Below are 19,057 nucleotides of genomic sequence, written 5' to 3'. Positions count from 1 at the left end.
ATAAAAGAAAAGGACCTACAGGATGTAAATTAAAAAGATGCTTCAAGCTTGTGATTCCAGAAAGAACTGAATACTGGTTTTGTCTTATGAAAGCCTGGAATACTTCAACTTATTTTACCCTAAAGAAATATGGCCTCTAGATTTATCTTAAAACTAAGCTCTAAAGCTCCTTATTAAATGAATCCCTGGACATGTTGCATTATTATCTCAATATAATTCTAAATGCGACAAAGTCAAATTTGGCAATTCATCACTTATAGAACTGTTATACTAAGCACAAACACTATGTAAATACAGCAGTGACTACAATACGCAGCTGGTCTTCAGGGAGTTTACAGTCAAGGGGGAGACTGGACCATGCACACAAATGACTAGAGCCTCTCTCAACTGGGGTTATTCATCTGACTTAACACAAGACAAACTGACTTTACTATTTTCTCAATTCTTTCAAGGACAGTACATAACTAGTATTATTCTAGAGGCATATGAGGGATATGCCTCTAGAATATGGGAGGAAAGAATAAAAAGGTAAATGTATTGAAGTATGGAAGCCCCATGTCATACTCTCAATTTTGTATTCTTTGCTGTGGAGCACTGAGAGCCCTCAAATATTTTTAAAAACAGAAGCAACACAATCAGACATGTAAAATGCTATTCTACAGCAATAGTACAGATAGAGAGAAAGAGAAGACCAGCTATGAGATTACAGAAATAATCTCAGCCTCAGATGTAATAATGCCCTGAACTACAACAGGATCAAGAAGGATGAAAAAGTGAATGAATAGGACTTGGTAAATGACAGGGCCAAAAAAGCAGCGGCTGTCTCCCAGGCTTTCATTGAGGGTGACGGGGAAGATACTGTTAGAGACGTAATAGTTATAGGTTATAAAGAAAGAAGAATGGCTTCAATTTAAAAGAAAAAAAATTATTTTCCATGCCTCGAACTATGCTAGATTTGAGAATTAATATTCTTTACTGGTTACTAAGAACCATAAGACCAGATTTTAAAGCATGTATATCCTTAAATCATTCCTTCACAATAAAATACTACACCATAAGAAATTCTATCTTGGGGTCTTAGAAAGAATCCCACAATTTAGCTGTCTGAACCAGCTTAGTAAAGAGATATATGTGGGTATCTCTTGTCTTCCAGGATTCCATAAGACTGATTTTTTATCCCCCAATGAGAATAAAAGACTGAAATCAGACCAAAGAATGATCACAGTATACCTAACTTCAGCTTGCTCTGTGACATTCACTATAAATTCTCTTCAAGTATAGTTCTTATTGTAGGAACGACCTGTCAATGAGATATTATCACAATGAGACTAATGTCATGTAAGAGAGAAGTTAATTCACAAACCAGTCTTTGCCAAAGCTTTAAGGAAAAGTTGCCTAAGAAAGGAAGGAAAAATTTCTTATCGCTCTAAGTGTTTGAAGATTTGGAGGAAAAATGTTTCAGAAATCCATAAGAATATAAGATCTTTTTCTATCCAGTCTTGGAATTAAGCTTTGAACATGGGGACATGAATATGGAGTGAAATACAGAAATCACCTTAAGACTTCAAATATATGTCTCCCTTACTATCTTGTTTTAACCATCTATCCCATTTTAACTAACCTATCCCTCGTAAAAGTCTTGAGTAACTAGTAGGGACTGGCACTCTCAACTCAGCTGCACAGGAGTCCTTACCTACAACCCAATCATGCTGAAAAAGGTGCTAAAAATTTTTTAAATGAAAAACACATGAATATGTCCTTGTACATATCCATGACCTTTATTGTCCTTGGTGAGATAATGAAATATTGTTGCTCATTTTGGTGGTCAAACTTTTCAACATCCAAAATGGGGGAAAAAAATGGCCTATAGAAGGATTTTGAAATGGCAGGGATGTTTACCGAATTATCTAAAACACCAGAGACATCAGCTTTCTAGGAAAAAAAAAAAAAAAAGAGGCAGAACAGCATAAGCAGGAAGAAGAGCAAAGCTTTAGTATTGGAGTCCTTGATTCAGATTGCAGCTTTGACACTTGTGACCTTTTCTAGGTCTCAATTTCTTTATCTATAAAATGGAAATTAAAACTACATAAACAACGCTGTGAGGTAAAATGAATTCAGTGCTTTTCACTCCTGGCTGGTCACCACAATCACCCTTAAAACCTATCAGAAACATAATACTCCATACTTACAGGGCTGTGGCCCACAAGTATTTTATAACAAATTCTAAAGATGAGCCTTATATGCCAGTCACAATTGAGAAATCATGGGAAAAAATTATCTATTTTATGTTTTTACATATTCTTATATGTATAAACTTAATATGTGTAACTTACCAGTACCCTAGTACACTGTAAGTGTTCAAATAAATGCTTGCTGTTATTATCAATAATTATTTTGAAATTGGAGATAAAACTGGGCATTTTGTAACAAGATGGGCACTTGGCGGTTGCAGAATTACTATGCATAAACCTCTCACCAAGAATGAGACTTAAAACATGACACTATACTGTTTGAGACACAGTGAGTGATGACATAAATGAAGTTTCAAATTGAAGACAACCCCTCTTCTAAAACACAGTTTATCACAGAAAGAAAGCCTAGTTGGGCATTCTTTATATTTTTCCTAACAAAGCTTGACCATTCTAGATCATTCCATTACAAAACTTTAAATCTAATTTTCATTTTTCAGTAATTCATACAATGTACGCAAATTTACCACAGAGCAATTCAAGTGCTAAATAAATGTGTACAATGACATTAACATGGCAGCAAATATCTAAAATCCACAGAAATGGCACATTCATTGAAGATTCCTATTTCTCAGTTATTTATGAATAATAATTGCATCGTCCCATTTTAAAAGTCTAAACCCTTGAATTAATTAGCATTTCTAAATAAAGTGGCCTCATATATAGGATACCGAGCCCTTTTAAAAAAGCCCAATCATATCTCTGTGCCATTATAAAAATATCAATATTATCTATAAGAATACATTATTATTTTTAAAGTTCTATTATAAAACAACAAATCTGTTTTTAAATTTAGTTTCCAGTTTGTTTCTTTCATAAAACAAACTAAATTCAGACACTACTCTAACTACTAAACACTCTCTCTTCTAAATACAGAAATAAAAGAAAAAATAGTTATCACCAAAAGAAGATAAGGGGGAGTCTACAGCTATTAGGAATAAACTACATATATTTATTAGGCACTAAAATTTTTATTTTTAAAACACTTTCACAGATAATTTTTAATAAATCTACAATTTAATTACTAATGTTTAAAAGTTAAAATATTTCAGCTGTACAAAACTGTGTGTTTACCCCTACTTTACTGAATAGGATACTTTACCTTTGGGTTCCATATACACATCTTACAAAGATTACGTGGATCACTAATCTAATGCTAACAGATTGCTGCAAGTACTGAGAAAGAAGTATGTTATGTAAATAAAGCTTACAGAGAAGAAGTTGTTTTGGTCATTAAATTATAGGACTCTACCATTCTTCTATCATGTTTTAACCATTAATCCTAGTGGTATTAGAGAAACAAAGTTAAACCAAGAGATCCAGAAGGCCAAGGTAATCTGATCTTAAGAGTTAAAAGAAACAGGGTAAAAACTAGAGTTTAAAGATGTCTCAAAGTATAACTACAGTTTTCACCTCTCCTCAGCCTGCAGAATATTAACTACTTATATTAAAAGAGCTTGTAAACCACTGTACCAGTGCCAACTGTCTACACGATAGGAAGAATGAGGAAAATAACATGAATTTAATCTGATTACCCACTACAACCACATTTTCAGGTATATTCAGAGTCAGGAGAGGGAGAATTAGGGGCATTAAAAAAGTTTTTGGTCTTAAAAAAAAAAAAAAGCTTTTAGTCTTCAGTACACATTTGATCTGCTGCAAAGCAAAACAAAACCAAAAAACCCAAAACAAAAACAAAAAAACAAAACAAAACAACACTTGGAACTACCAAAGTAAATGATGACAAAAACTACTCATCTGCAGCTCTTACCAAAAACATTTTTTGGATATACTTTCCTAATGCCTCTGTGAAACCTCTCTTTTCCACACTTTCTTGATTACAGTACTAAATCCCTCCCTATGGTTAAAAGGATAATTTGGCAAATAGGATAAACAAAGGATATCTGGCAAGCCTGAAAATGGCACAAAAATTAAGGAATGGAAGAAAGAATAGAGGGGAAAGAATGTGAAAGAAAGGAAGGGAAAGTGATCATAACCACCCCTTCTCCACCATCAATTACTTCTCAAGAAACAAAGCAGGGAGAATCTCACACCTGAAAGTCCTACAATGACAATAAAACTGTCCAAAGAACATAATACCCTTTACTCTACTTTACCTCAACTCCTAAGTGAGAGAAGTTTAGGATATATCAAGTTAATAAGTTTGGAAACTTAGCCATAGATGCCATAACAATAAACATTCAAAAAGTAACACCAAAGAAAATTATTCATAATAACCCAGTGGGTTTCCCCACAGTAATATTTCTTTAAAATATACAACTCAAAACAGCACAAAGTACAAGAAAATAACTTACTTGAGTTGGAACAAGTACAGGAGGATAGGCCATCTTATGATGTCTATACACCCAAAATGCACAAATAACAATCCCCGCAATTAACATAAGTGGCACCAAGGAATACAGCAATATGTTGTAATAGGGTGGCTTAGGTGTAACTGGGTTTGAAGTCGCTGTGGAAAATAGAAGGAAAAAAACAATTAAGATTTGGTCTATAAAATTGCACAATAAGTATTTATTATAGTATCAAATCTTAGAGGAGAAAAATGAGAGTAGGAGAAGGTAGGAGTAAATTATTACATCAACACAAATATTCTTTGTTTTCAGTGTACTAGTTGAACAGACCTATGTGTTTTCCCTGTGAACTTACGCTGTGTGACTTCCATCTCCGGAAAATAAGAAAACCTTTCGTTACACATATTGCCCTCACAGCAACAAAAATACACTTCAGGGCTGTCTTTTTTTTCTATACAATCAGTCCTATAAACAAACAAAAAGAGAAATAATTAAAATCAACATTAAACTGAATCTGTAGTGAGTGTTTTTCTAAAATTCTTCTCAGAGATAAAATAATGAAAACGTTATTCATAGTCAACTTCAAGATTTTTATTAATAACCAGTGATCAATTCTTAAAAGCCAAAAATGGGGTGCCTGGGTGGCTCAGTTGGTTAAAGGACTGCCCTTCGGCTCAGGTCATGATCCCAGAGTCCTGGGATCAAGCCCTGCATCAGGCTCCCTGCTCAGTGGGGAGTCTTCTTCTCCCTCACCCTCTGTTGTTCTGCTTATGCTCTCTTGCACTCTGTCAAATAAATTTTTTTAAAAAATTAAATTTTAAAAAGCCAAAAACGTTCCAGTAATCCTGTTACTAAATTTCATAAAAAACAAAACAAAACAAAACAAACAAACAAAAAAACCCAGCTGTTCCCATAGCAATCATATGAGCTCCATGAGACCACTGCTTTAATTTGGTTTTTAACGATCAATCTAAGGCAATCATCTTTTTTTTTTTTAATTATTAGAAAAGCATGAAAAGGAACATAAAGCCAATGAAGAAATTTGGTTTATGAGTGCTTTCTTTTACAGGAAATATACCTTTCCCATTGCATGAATACAAAAACTGAACACTATAAATAAAACTATGTGTGTGTGTACACATAAATACATCTATACATATAAATATACACACACAAAATGATGCAAGTTCCTCTCATGGCAGAACCTATCTCAACATCAGAGACCCAAGCTAGGTTTGGGAATTGAAGAGTGTTATTTTTTGCAGTAGATTTAAATGCGCTAAAAAAAAATGAACAGGGTTAAGATAACCAACAAGTAGAGAACATCATGGAACAACATACAGAACCTAATAACTCAAAACCTGATATGAGTTAGGTTGACTGGGGAGCTGAGGAAATAGGGACTTAGTTGCTAGAACAAACCCTAGTCAGCTGCTAATAAGACACAGCTATACCTATTAAAAAAAAAAAAAAAATCAAACCTTTAAACACTGCTAATAAACATCAGGTGAATTTAAAGATCTATCTTACAAATACACGGCAAACTTTTGTGATGGCTGTTAGAATAATAAGGTTGAATTTAAAATGGGAAGCTTAAGAAATTTCAGGGAGAAGACTATTTTAACAAAATCAAAGATTAAAATTAAATCTATACCAATATCTATTTAGTAGAAAGTAAAAAACAAATGAAAGTGAAATCTTAAGTCATAAAAATGTATAAATTTAAATGTTTAATATTTAGAATCATTCCTCAAATTATAGGAAGTAAAAATGATTAAGTACCTAGCTTAATTAATTTAAAAAAGTACTTTTCACCATCCAATTTCACTCTTCTTTTTATCATTGTCTTTTCCTCCGTACTTTGACCTTTCTTGAATCTTTTAACTATTCTTCAGGTGAGACAAATAGTTTTTACCACAAAAAGAACAAGGATCCCTGGTTTCAACTAATTAATAAGAAGTAATTTGGGTAAAGACTTTCTTCCTACCGCTTTTTTAATTTTTTAATTTTTTTTTTTTTTGGTAGATAAAGCTGAAATAATACCACATTAATTTCAGGTATACAACATAGTATTTTCATATCTGTACATACTGTGAAATGATCACAATAAACTAGTTAACATCAAATATCATACACAGTTACAAATTTTTTTTCTTGTGATAAGAACTGTTAAGATCTACTTTCTTATCAGGGCATGTGGGTTGCTCAGTCTGCAAAGCGTTTGACTCTGGATTTCAGCTCAGGTCATGATCTCAGGGTTGTGAGATGGAGCCCAGCTCTCTTACTCTCTCTGCCCCTCCCCAACTCCTTCTATAAAAGAAGAAAAAAAATATCTCCTCTCATCAGTTCTCAAGCATACAATACAGTTTTATTAACTACAGCTGCCACGTTATAAATCACAATCCCAGGACTTGTTTTATAACTGGAAGTTTGTACCTTTTGATCACCTTCAACCATTTCACCCAATTATCCACTCCCCCAAACCCCTGGCCTCTATATCTAGGAGTTCTTTTTTTTTTTTTTTTTTAGACTACATTATAAATGAGATCATACGATATTTGCCTTTCTCTATATGACTAACTTCACTTAGCATAACACCCTCGAGGTCTATCGATTTTTGTCTCAAATGTCAAGATTTCTCTTTTTAAAGGCTGAGCAATATTCCTGTGTGTGTGTACACATCACATTTCTTTATCCATTAACAGACACTCAGGTTCTTCCATATCTTGGCTATTGTAAATAATGCTGCAATAAACATAGGGGTGTGTGTATCTTTTTACAAGTTAGTATTTTCATTTCCTTGATAAACAGCCAGAAGTGGAATTGCCAGATCAGAGAGTAGTTTTATTTTTAACTTTTTGAGGAACCTCCATCCCGTTTTCCTACTGGCCCTACTTCCTTTACATAATAACAGGTATCACTTGATGATCACCTCTATTAATAGAGAGGTTAAGAATCGGAAATCCAGCTAAAATGTGTAATTACAGAGAAAAAAAATCCCTGGAAATTTCAGAGATTTAGAAGTATATCCTAAATACTACATATATACCTAAGATTTTAATTTCTAATGAAAAATTGAGAATTCAATTTTCATGGGCTTATTCTACACATTTTGCTATTAACTACATATGGCTAATCAAGCACAGGTTAATGGTAATCAGTTAAAGCTCCTGAAAGTGGATAGGCAAGTATCCAGTGTTCCATGAGTATATTCAGTATTTTCTGGCTCCAAAATGTCATTTATCTAGGACTTTGCAGCCTCTGCCAGTCATTAGCACCCACCCACAGTGGGAATCCTGTGGCCCAGGCAATTTAAGTGATCAGCCAAACATCTATGGGACTCCTTACAAAAGATCACAGTTAGTCAATAACATGCCTACTGTATTTTATTTCCAATACAGAATAAAACAATTTAAGCAAAATTTCCTAAATAAAATGTAACTTTCTATAAGGACTCTGTTAGTACTAATGTCATTCCAAATATCAAGTTAAAATGTCTCTCAGAGGTATAGAACAAAGGCCCACTTTGCAAGGAAAAAATAAACACAGTAAGATCAATTTCTTCCAGATACATAAAGAGGGAAACTAAAAGAAAATTAAATACTATTATGAAGCCTTACTTTCTTTGAGGATACAGGATAGATTTTCAAAAGATATACTATCTTTTAAAGCAATTTTGAAAATCCCTTTTCCTCAAAATTGACATTAAAAATAGTTTATCATCCTAATAATATAGGGGAAAAAATGGTTCTATCTCAATACTTGGTGGATTATTCAAAGTGTATCAAAGATAAAATATAAACATGCCATATTTATCTTATTACTTTAAAACATGTATCTTGTCTTTAGAACATGTTATAATGGTCTTCATAATCCCATCTTAAAAAAAATTTTAAGTGAAAATACATGCATTGGGCTTTCCCCCTTTAAAAAGGGAGTGGGGAGGATTATTCGACATTCTCATAAAAAAGGAAAAAGTTTCCTTACCTGTCATAACAGTTGATATCATCCAGCCAACAACCTTGCTTCACTATTTCAATGGAACCAGAAATATTCTTCCAGGTAGCAAAACAATGTCGCCTTTTATCTTTGTCACCGTAACAGGGTTCAACACCAGTTCGATTGGTTTTATCTCTTTCCCAATTAGCATTATAGAAAATACACTCCTGAGTTTCTGATCTACCAAGTATAGCACCTATAAAATAATGAAACAACTTAATATTAGCTGTATTTGCTCTTAAGAGATTCTCTCCCATATACCAAGCTCAGATGTGCCTAAAACATCAGTAACTTTCTGTCTTCCCAGTGTTGTAACATGGGTTTGTTTCTTCATCAATCTCTGTACTTGAAGTGTAACAAACATAATAATGGAAAATAATCAAATATATCACAATATTTCTCTGAAAAAGGACAGTTTCATTTCATTTAAGAATGTCCTTGATGAAAAGCAGTAAAATTGTTAATTAAATCTTGACCTGGATAGATTTCTTTTCAATATCCTGTATGACAAAATAGGAACTAAGCAAAAGCACTTCTACTGCATACTGAAGTACAACGATTGCCTCAAGAAAAAGCCTCTGCATGACTGAGTTGCGAATTAAACCAACCATGGTTATTCAGACTTGGGTATCTGACAGACATGTTCTCAAAAATGAACAAACCAAACCCATTACCTTCAAGAAAAACAATGGACAGTATGGAATGCCAGTGATAAAATTTGATCTTTTAAGAGAAAGAATTTTGGAAAATTTGCATACTTTCCCAACACTTAAAGAATTCTCTCATGAGGGGTGCCTGGGTGCCTTAGTCAGTTAAATGTCAGACTCTTGATTTTGTGTCAGGTCATGAGCTCAGGGTCATGAGATCAAGCCCTGCTTCGGGCTCTGCTCTGGGCATGGAGTCTGCTTAAGATTCTTTCTCCTGGGGGGGCGCCTGGGTGGCTCAGTGGATTAGGCCGCTGCCTTCGGCTCGGGTCATGATCTCAGGATCCTGGGATCGAGTCCCGCATCGGGCTCTCTGCTCAGCAGGGAGCCTGCTTCCCTCTCTCTCTCTGGCTGCCTCTCTGTCTACTTGTGATTTCTCTCTGTCAAATAAATAAATCTTTAAAAAAAAAAAAAAGATTCTTTCTCCTGGGGCGCCTGGGTGGCTCAGTAGGTTAAAGCCTCTGCCTTCAGCTCACGTCATGATCCCAGGGTCCTGGGATCAAGCCCCGCATCAGGCTCTCTGCTTTCTCCTCTCTCTCTGCCTGCCTCTCTGCCTACTTGTGATCTGTGAAATAAATAAATAAAATCTTAAAAAAAAAAAAAAAAAGATTCTTTCTCCCCCTGTCCCTCAGCCCCTCCCTAAATTCTACTCCCACTCGCATGTGCATGCATGAGCATGCTCTCTTTAAAAAAAAAAAATCTCTCATGAGATCAGTGAATATGTTAATACATGTAACTTTAAATACTGAATAATAAAACGTGCCAATAATTAGGTCTACGTATTTTCTAAAAAAAAAAAAAAAAAGATATGGGCAAAAGATTCAAAATAACATGCTTTGCTGAAAAGATATGAATGGAAAACACTAACATGAAAGGATTCTCAGTATCATTAATCATTAGAGAAATACAAACTGAAATTCTAATACTGATTAAAATGGCTAAAACAAAACCAAGCTCAAATGTTGGTAAATATGTAAAGCAACTGGGACTTTCACATATTTGGTGACTGTAATGCAAAATGGTCCACCCACTTTGGAAAGCCAGTTTGACAGCTTCTTATACTTAAACATACACCTACCATACTACCTACACAGCAATAGCATGCCTAGGCATTTACCTAAGAAATAAAAACATATGTTCATGCAAAAATCTGTACATGATGCTTAGAATGGCTTTATTTACAATCAACCCAAAACTGGGAACAACTCAGTATCCAGTACTGCTAAGTGGATAAACAAACATCTATACAATAAAAAGAAATGAACTAGTGACAGCTGTACAACATGGATGAATCAGATACACATTATGCTATATGGGATTCCTTCTCCCTGATATTCTGGAAACAGTGAAATTATGGAGACAAAAATCTGATCAGATGTTGCCAGAAGCTGGGAGTGAGGGGAGAGGACTGATAACATAAAGCCATGAGAAAATTTTTCAGAGGGACCAAAATATTCTACATAACTGTGGTCAGAGGGTATATGACTTATGGGTTAATCAAAAGTGACAGAATTATATTATAAAAAAACCATTTTATTCTATGTAAATTATACTTCAGTAACTCTGACCCCCCTCCCCTCAAAAAGCAAAAAATCTACCACTTGATGAGTTTTGGTATAGTATCAAAGAAAACATCCACAATCATCTAAAAACACATTTTTTCTAACGATATATATGTGCATGACCAGACTTCCTTCATATCAAAAGAACATATCCCAGGAGACTTAATGGAGAAAGAGACACAAGAATCCAATTGTCGGGGTGCATGGGTGGCTCAGTGGGTTAAAGCCTCTGCCTCCGGCTCAAGTCATGATCCCAGGGTCCTGGGATTGAGTCCCACATCGGGCTCTCCGCTCAGCAGGGAGCCTGCTTCCTCCTCTCTCTCTGCCTGCCTCTCTGCCTACTTGTAATCTCTGTCAAATAAATAAATAAAATCTTAAAAAAAAAAAATCCAATTGTCTTCCACAATACAGTCATTAAAGAGATCTGCAAGGGGCGCCTGGGTGGCTCAGTGGGTTATGCCGCTGCCTTCGGCTCAGGTCATGATCCCAGGGTGCTGGGATCGAGCCCCGCATCAGGCTCTCTGCTCAGCGGGGAGCCTGATTCCTCCTCTCTCTCTGCCTCCTTGTGATCTCTCTGTCCAGTAAATAAATAAAATTTAAAAAAAAAAGAGATCTGCAAAAATTTCACTAATTTTTCTGTTTTAGAAAATATTTTTCACACAAATGTTCTTTTGTGAACATATAATGGATTACTGTTACTGTTAAATATTTTTAAATTCTGTCAATTGCTAATGTGATAAGGATGATAGATATAACCCCTATTTAAAAAAAAAAAAAAAAAAAACACCTCTGGGGTTCTAAATTTTTAAAAGTCTTAAAGAAGTTGAGAGCAAAAAGTGTGAGAAATCGTTGCTGCTATACAATGTCCTAGTACACAGATGGAATTATAAGCTGCTAAAATCTGTGGCAGTATTAGTGTGATGTACTTCCTCTCAACTATGGAAGAAATAAAAGCAGGAGTAGACATATTATAAACTAAGGCTAGTAACTCCATGTTCTCTGTATTCTATTAAAAAGGGGGGGGGGGGCTGCTTGTACTATTTACCTGTATTAAAAAAATAGCTATTTTCTAAGTTACTCCTTTTCAAAAACCTGTTGAAAATACCAGCAAAGTAAGTTCCCTCCTTTACTAAACAGCCCCAAAGCAATCATTCACTGTCACATTATTATCTTAAAACAAGGTATAGCCAACATTTTCTCTTTTAATTCAATTTAATTTTCTTTCAGTGTTCTAAAATTCATTGTTCATGCACCACACCCACTGCTCCATGCAATACGTGCCCTCCCTAATACCCACCACCAGGCTCACCCAACCCCCAACCCCTCATTCCTCCAAAACCCTCAGTTTGTTTCTCAGAGTCCACAGTCTCTCGTGGTTTGTCTCCCCCTCTGATTTCCCCCAACTCACTTCTCTCCATCTCCCAATGTCTTCCATGTTATCCTTATGCTCCACAAGTAAGTGAAACCATATGATAAATTTTTCTATAAAGGGCCAGATGGTAAATATTTTCGGCCTTGCAGACCACCTGGTTTCTGTCACAACTACTCCCTTCTGCCATTATAGCGTAAAAGCATCCATAGGACAGTATATAAATGAGCATGGTTATGTTTCAGTAAAACTTTACTTATACACACTAAAAATGAAATTTCATGTAATTGTTACATGTCACAAAATACTGTTTTTTTTTCAACCATTTAAACATGTAAAGATCATTCTTAGTTTACAGGCTATAAATCTGGTTCACAGGCTATGTGGTCAACTATCTCTTAAAACAATGTCCTAATTCCAATAGTCTAGCTAACCTCCCTTTTGTTTTATTTGTTTTGTTGGGGACGGAGCCTCTGTAAATTACTACTTGTGTAATTTGTGTTAAAAACTACTATCAAGGGGCACCTGGGTGGCTCAGTGGGTTAAGCCTCTGCCTTCAGCTTAGGTCATGATCCCAGGGTCCTGGGATCAAGCCCCGCATTAGGCTCTCCGCTCAGCAGGGAGCCTGCTTCCTCCTCTCTCTCTGCCTGCCTCTCTGCCTACTTGTGATCTCTCTCCCTCTGTCAAATAAATAAAATCTTTAAAAAAACAAAAAAACAAAAAAACCAAAAAAACCACTATCAATGGGGAGCCCGGGTGGCTCAGTGGGATAAGCCTCTGCCTTCAGCTCAGGTCACAATCTTAGGATCCTAGGATTGAGCCCCGCATCAGGCTCTCTGCTCAGCGGGAAGCCTGCTTCCCCCTCTCTCTGCCTGCCTCTCTCTGCCTACTTGTGATTTCTCTCTCTGTCAAATAAATAAATAAAAACTTTAAAAATACACCCCACTAACATTTTTAATTTCCAAAGATGTCACTGAAACACAGGAACAACATAATACCATTTAAACTAAACAAAACTGATAAAAATAAAATACTGCCTAGAACAGAAATGCCAAATAGATTTCGTCTTTGTTGTCACTTCCAATAAACTAACAGTAGCTGCCTGGAGTAGCATATGGAGAAGGATTTTGAAGTAAAAGGGTCTTGAAATTAGTATCTGCCACCTCCGTTCTAGAGAAAAGATAAATGACCATTTCCTTGTTTAAAAAAAACTTTCTTCACTAAGTTTTAAAGGCAAACAAGACTTCAGCATGGTTTTCTAGATCTAGACTGTCATTTGAAGGATATTTTCCAGAGACAGAAAGAAGACTGCTTATATAGAAAATTGTAGCAATCTCATCATCCCCTCTTCAAGCTGATTCTGTAATCAGTCTCTATTCCATCATATCGCTAACTGAACACTAAATAATATGATAATTATAAAAATAAAAATTACATGTATTTTTATGTTCTTAAGTTTGCACTGTGACTTTAAAGGTGAAATTCTAGGGGCACCTGGGTGGCTCAGTTGGTTGGGTGACTGTCTTCAGCTCAGGTCATGATCCTGGAGTCCCGGAATCAAGTCCAGCATCGGGCTCCCTGCTTGACAGGGAGTCTGCTTCTCCCGCTGACCTTTCTTCACTTATGCTCTCTCCCTCTCATTCTCTCTCTCAAATAAATAAATAAAATCTTTAAAAAAAAATTAAAAAATAAAAAAATTTTTAAAAGGTGAAATTCTAAAAAAAAGGGCAAAAGTTGCTTACATGTGTGAATTTTTAACAGCAACTTCCAATTTAAAATTTCCTGAAACTTAAAATTTCTACCCATAAGTTTATTCTATCAAAGTAATTCCAGATTCATACTATTTTCAAAAGAAATAAACAGACATAAAAGGTTATGTGTTCATGGTTTAGTATGACGGTTCTTAACTAATTATGTAAAACAAAATCCCCTATGTTTTCTCAAATTCCTGTTTGAGTGACATTTTAGCACTGGGAATGAGTAACTGAAAAGTCTACGACAGGAGGGGTACATATCCAGAAAAAGTGAGTGAGTGAGTGAGTGTGTGTGCACGTGCGTGCATGCGTGTGTGCAAGTACACACACATGTGTTTTTTTCTTTCTGACAAAGACCCAGTGGTGATCAAATGTTCCTCCCTAGTTAAGTACCACTGGCTTAATAGACTGTGAACTGAATTTGGAATTTAGTTCACAAACTGTGGCCTTCAGTAAATCACCAAAACTTTCATTACCCTGTTTCCACAACTGAATCAATTTCCATAATAATTTTGTAATTATTATTAATAATTTCATCATTTCCTAATTCACATTTAGCCTAGTTATAATAAATCACTTAAGTCTTTAGATAATAGTTCTAGTTCTAAAGTACTACTTATGCATTAATGACTAGTACCATTTTTCCTGCCACTTTAAAAAAGTGGGGGGGGGGCAGCACACTGGATCTGAAATTTGGTAGAACATCTAATCATAAAATAGCCCTGTAAAAATCCTATTTAAATCTAAAGTACCCCTTCTATGATGAAAAAGCTGATTTCACCTAAAGTGACTACATCTGAGGACAATGAGGATTTTATTTTTTTAAAGTAGTAAATTTTAACCTGATACACCAACACTAATTTCACACACTCTCTTCCAGAAACAGAAAAGAAGTGACTATTTCAACTGATCTTATGAGGCCACTATTACCGTGATAACAAAAACAAAGCACAAGAGAAATACAGACCAATATTTCTTATCAACTTAGATGTTAAAGTCCTCAGCAAAATTTTAGCAAACAGAATCCAACAGTATATATTTTTTTAAATTTTATTTTCTCAGTGTTCCAAGATTCATTGTTTATACACCACACGCAGTGCTCCAGGCTCATCCACCCCCTACCCCATTCCCTTCCCAAACCCTCAGTTTGTTTCTCAGAGTCCACAGTCTCTAATGCTTCATTTCCCCCTCCAATTTCCCCCAATTTACTTTTCCTTTCCTTCTCCTAATGTCCTCCATGTTATTCCTTATGCTCCACAAGTAAGTATGATAATTGACTTTCTCTATTGATTTATTTCTCTCAGCATAATCTCGTCCAGTCCCTTCCATGTTGATACAAAAGTTGAGTAACACCAAGTAGGATTTATTTCAGATATATAAGGTTGGTTCAATATTCAAAACTCAATGCAATCTGCCAAATCAAGAAACTAAAACAAAAATCACACAATCTATGAGTACACCAAGAATAGATGGGAACTTCCTCAAACTCACAAAAAGCACCTACAAAAACACCAACAGCTAACATCATAATGGCAAAAGACTAAATTCTTCCCCTCTAAGATCAAAAACAAGGTAATGATATCTGTTCACTACTCTGAACACTCCACTGAAATTCTAGCTATTGCAATAAGGCAAGAAGAAATTAAAGGCATATGAAATGAAAAAGAATATATAACTATTTCTATTTGCAGATAGCATGACTGTCTTTGGAGAGAATCCCAAGGAATCTTCAAACAAAATATCAGAATGAGTTCAATAAGGTCACAGCACATAAGATCAATACACAAAAACTGCATTTCTATATACTAACAGTAAAGCAGTAGACATGAAATTTAAAATATAATACCAGTGGGGCACCTGGGTAGCTCAGTCAGTTAAGCTTCTAGCTCTTGATTTTGTCTCAGGTCATGGTCTTGGGGTCCTGAGATCGACCCCGGCATCAGGCTCCCCAATCAGTGCAGAGTCTGCTTAGGATTCTTTCCCTTTACCCACTCTTCTTCCCCCTCTGTCCCTCCCCCATCTTACGCACACCTGTGTGCATTTGAGCGCACTCTCTCAAATAAATAAAGTCTTTTTTTTTAAATGTAGTACCAGTTACCATTGCTCCTTAGATTATAAAATACCTAAGCTATAATCTGACAAAATGTATAAAATCTACGTGGTAAAAATAATTAAATGTTGACGAAAGAAAAAGACTTTAACTCTTGGAGAGACATACCATGATAATGTATAGGTTTAATCCAATTCATATCAAAATCCTATTAAATTTCCTTGTAGACATAAATGAACTTATTCTAAACGTTTTTGAAAAAGAATAAAGTGGGAGAATTCATGCTTACTGATGTTAAGTCTTACCATAAAGCTGAAGTATGACCAAGTGGTAATAGAGGTGGGACAGACACAGATCAATGGAACACAGAGAAAACCCAGAAAGAGATCTACACAGATAAGCCTGATTAACTCTGGACAAATGAACAAAAGCAATTCTATAGAGCCGGGAAAGCCTTTTCAATAAATAGCGCTAGAGCAGTGGGAAATGATTAAAGCAACTATTTCTTAAATGCCCTCCCCTTTGCTATCTATATCTATCATCATTTTAATAGTTCCTGAAAGTCCAGCTCTTGAAAAAAAGCCTCCTAGGCTAAATCTCACGTGACAATTTTCATGTTTTCTCAAGGTAGATATAACAAAATCCTAGAAGTCCTTTAATAAGAACTACTCCTTCCCCAAAATGTACACCACTTGCAATCCAACATACAATGTATTCCTTTACATTTACTTACCGTTTTTGATCATTGCCTATATACATTCACTTACATGTCAGAATGACTGTGGGTCTAAAACTATCCATCTTAATTTCCCTCCAAATACAATCAGTATTTAATGAATGATAAAATGTAAAAAAAGCAATATAAGAACTGAATAAAAAAACCCACTAACTACTACAGCTTCCCAGCTTCAAACAGGTAACTGGAATTAAACATCTTTAACAACTAAGAATTGCATTAATTTCTTTTCTGATTAAGAAGACAATGTTTTTCACAGTCCTGTGACCTGTATCACCCTGTCACAATTTTCCTATGTATACAAACAACATTAAACAGAAAGAATTGTTTGATATCTCACAAATATGAGGGACATTTCCTTTTTTTTTTTTTTGCCTTCCCCTCCCACTCCCAATCTTCCCCCCTCCTTTTTTTTTAAGATTGATTTATTTATTTGAGAGAGAGAGAGAGAGAGAGCATGAGAGGGGGTAGGGTCAGAGGGAGAAGCAGGCTCCTCACTGAGCAGGGAGCCTGGCAGAGGCTGGGTCCTGGCACTCCAGGATCATGACCTGAGCCGAAGGCAGACACTTAACAAACTGAGCCACCCCGGTGGCCTGAGGCTCACTTCTGAAAAAGTTCTCTAATGGTGTCTGAAACTATCAATAAATTATTGAGAATACAGTATAAATAGGCACGCTTCCTCCTATAGGCAAATTAGTCCTCTAGGAAGGGTTAATGAAGTTTCAAAAATAATAGATAAAACTTGATAAGCAATTCTTGTTTCCCTTTCACATATTATTGCTTCCTGCCACTCTAGGGATAAAATACACATCCAAAGAGAATCAGCAACAGCAGGTAGATTAGACTGATGATGCTTTTAATCCAAAACATTTTATAGTATAAATTAAAAACAACAGAATAGTATCAAAAGCATTATAAAAAAGAATGATTTTAGATAAGCAAATAATTGGTAAATTCTAGTATAGTACAACCCCATGGCACCAAAAAACCCTAAAATAAGTAAATATATACAGCATTTTATTAGTTCAGCAGGTATTATTTAACAGTCTCTCCCTATGCTAGGTAATCATCCAACTACCCAGAAATCTGCAACTTGAATGAGTAGCATACAACCCTCAAGTTGAAGGATTTCTCAATTCTCCCCAATAAGGTATTTTTAAAATTTTGGCCAACTGGAAGTATACAAACCTTTGTATATTTATATGAAATAGTCCAATGTATACTTATTTTAATGAATTTAATGAATTAAGTTTTATGAATATTTTAAAATCAAAGCACAATTTTATAAACAATTTTGTTCAAATTTCACATGCATCTCTCAACATGTATCATCTCATTTTTTTTTAAAGATTTTATTTATGTATTTGACAGAGAGAGGCAGTGAGAGAGGGAACACAAGCCAGGGGGAGAGGAGAGAGAGAAGCAGGTTTCCCACTGACCAGGAAGCCCAAGGCAGGGCTCGATCCCAGGACCCTGGGATCATGACCTGAGCCAAAGGCAGACACTTAGTGACTGAGCCACCCAGGCACCCTCATTATTCTTTTTGAGTCATCAAAAACTATCAAAACATGAATCATCTTCACTTCATTTAAGTTGCTTGAGAAGCAATACGTTTTAAAGTCATATAGGATATTATCACTGGAAATGTTTTTCCAAGCCAATAATATCCATTCACGTAATACTAAGGCAGTGATTTTCTTTTCACTGTTCTAAAGGAGTATTTTGTGATCTTCAAAAAGTAACTACTTATAATATTGCTTTTAAAAATGAGTTTAAGTTTGTTTTTTTTTTACAGCCTCTGAAAATAGTTTCTCCAAGAGTAATTAATTTGTTTAAACTCTTAATTCCCTTCTACCTTAGGAAACTGACATAAACATTCAATCGAGCACTGACCGGCATAATTTCAAGCTCGCCTGCCTTTTCCAAACATTTTATTTTCATTCAAAATAAAACTGAGAGAGTCTCAAAATACAAAAAACTTTGTAAGGATTCAAATATAAAATTACTCTTCTTCTGAGGAATAATCTTTTAGAGAAAACTATGCTTTATACTGAGCATTTACAGATGAAAAAAATTGACTATATGCTTGTACTATAAATTAACACACCAAGATAAGTGCTACAGTTAAATGCTGTAGGAATTAGAAATGATAACCTATGAGCTTTCTAGAATAAGCCCTGTTACCCCTTCTGTATCACCAGTGCTTGGAACAATACAGGAACTCAATAAATGTATACAAAATCAATTCACAAAAAAAAAAAAAAAAAAAGAAAAAAGACTTTACAGAGGAAGTGGGACTAAAGCAAATTATTAAGGAGAGAC

At 35.1% G+C, this 19,057-nt stretch overlaps 1 protein-coding gene across 2 annotated transcripts in view; it reads right to left on the bottom strand.

Annotated features, from left to right (window-relative positions):
• The window catches only part of ACVR2A (activin A receptor type 2A), an 81,453-nt gene that overhangs the window by 23,398 nt on the left and 38,998 nt on the right, over positions 1-19,057 (bottom strand). For both annotated transcript variants that reach the window (XM_059166786.1, XM_059166787.1), the window contains exons 2-4: positions 8,549-8,756; positions 4,917-5,026; positions 4,565-4,719 (exon numbers count right to left, since the gene is read on the bottom strand). In XM_059166786.1, the coding sequence (XP_059022769.1) occupies positions 4,565-4,719; positions 4,917-5,026; positions 8,549-8,756 (473 nt within the window). The remainder of the gene's footprint in view (positions 1-4,564; positions 4,720-4,916; positions 5,027-8,548; positions 8,757-19,057) is intronic.

This window comes from Mustela lutreola, chromosome 3 (genome assembly GCF_030435805.1).
Source record: "Mustela lutreola isolate mMusLut2 chromosome 3, mMusLut2.pri, whole genome shotgun sequence".
NCBI classification, from domain to species: Eukaryota; Metazoa; Chordata; class Mammalia; order Carnivora; family Mustelidae; genus Mustela; species Mustela lutreola.
The sequence above is the reverse complement of the archived record's forward strand: the minus strand, read 5'-3'. Positions and strand labels throughout refer to the sequence as shown.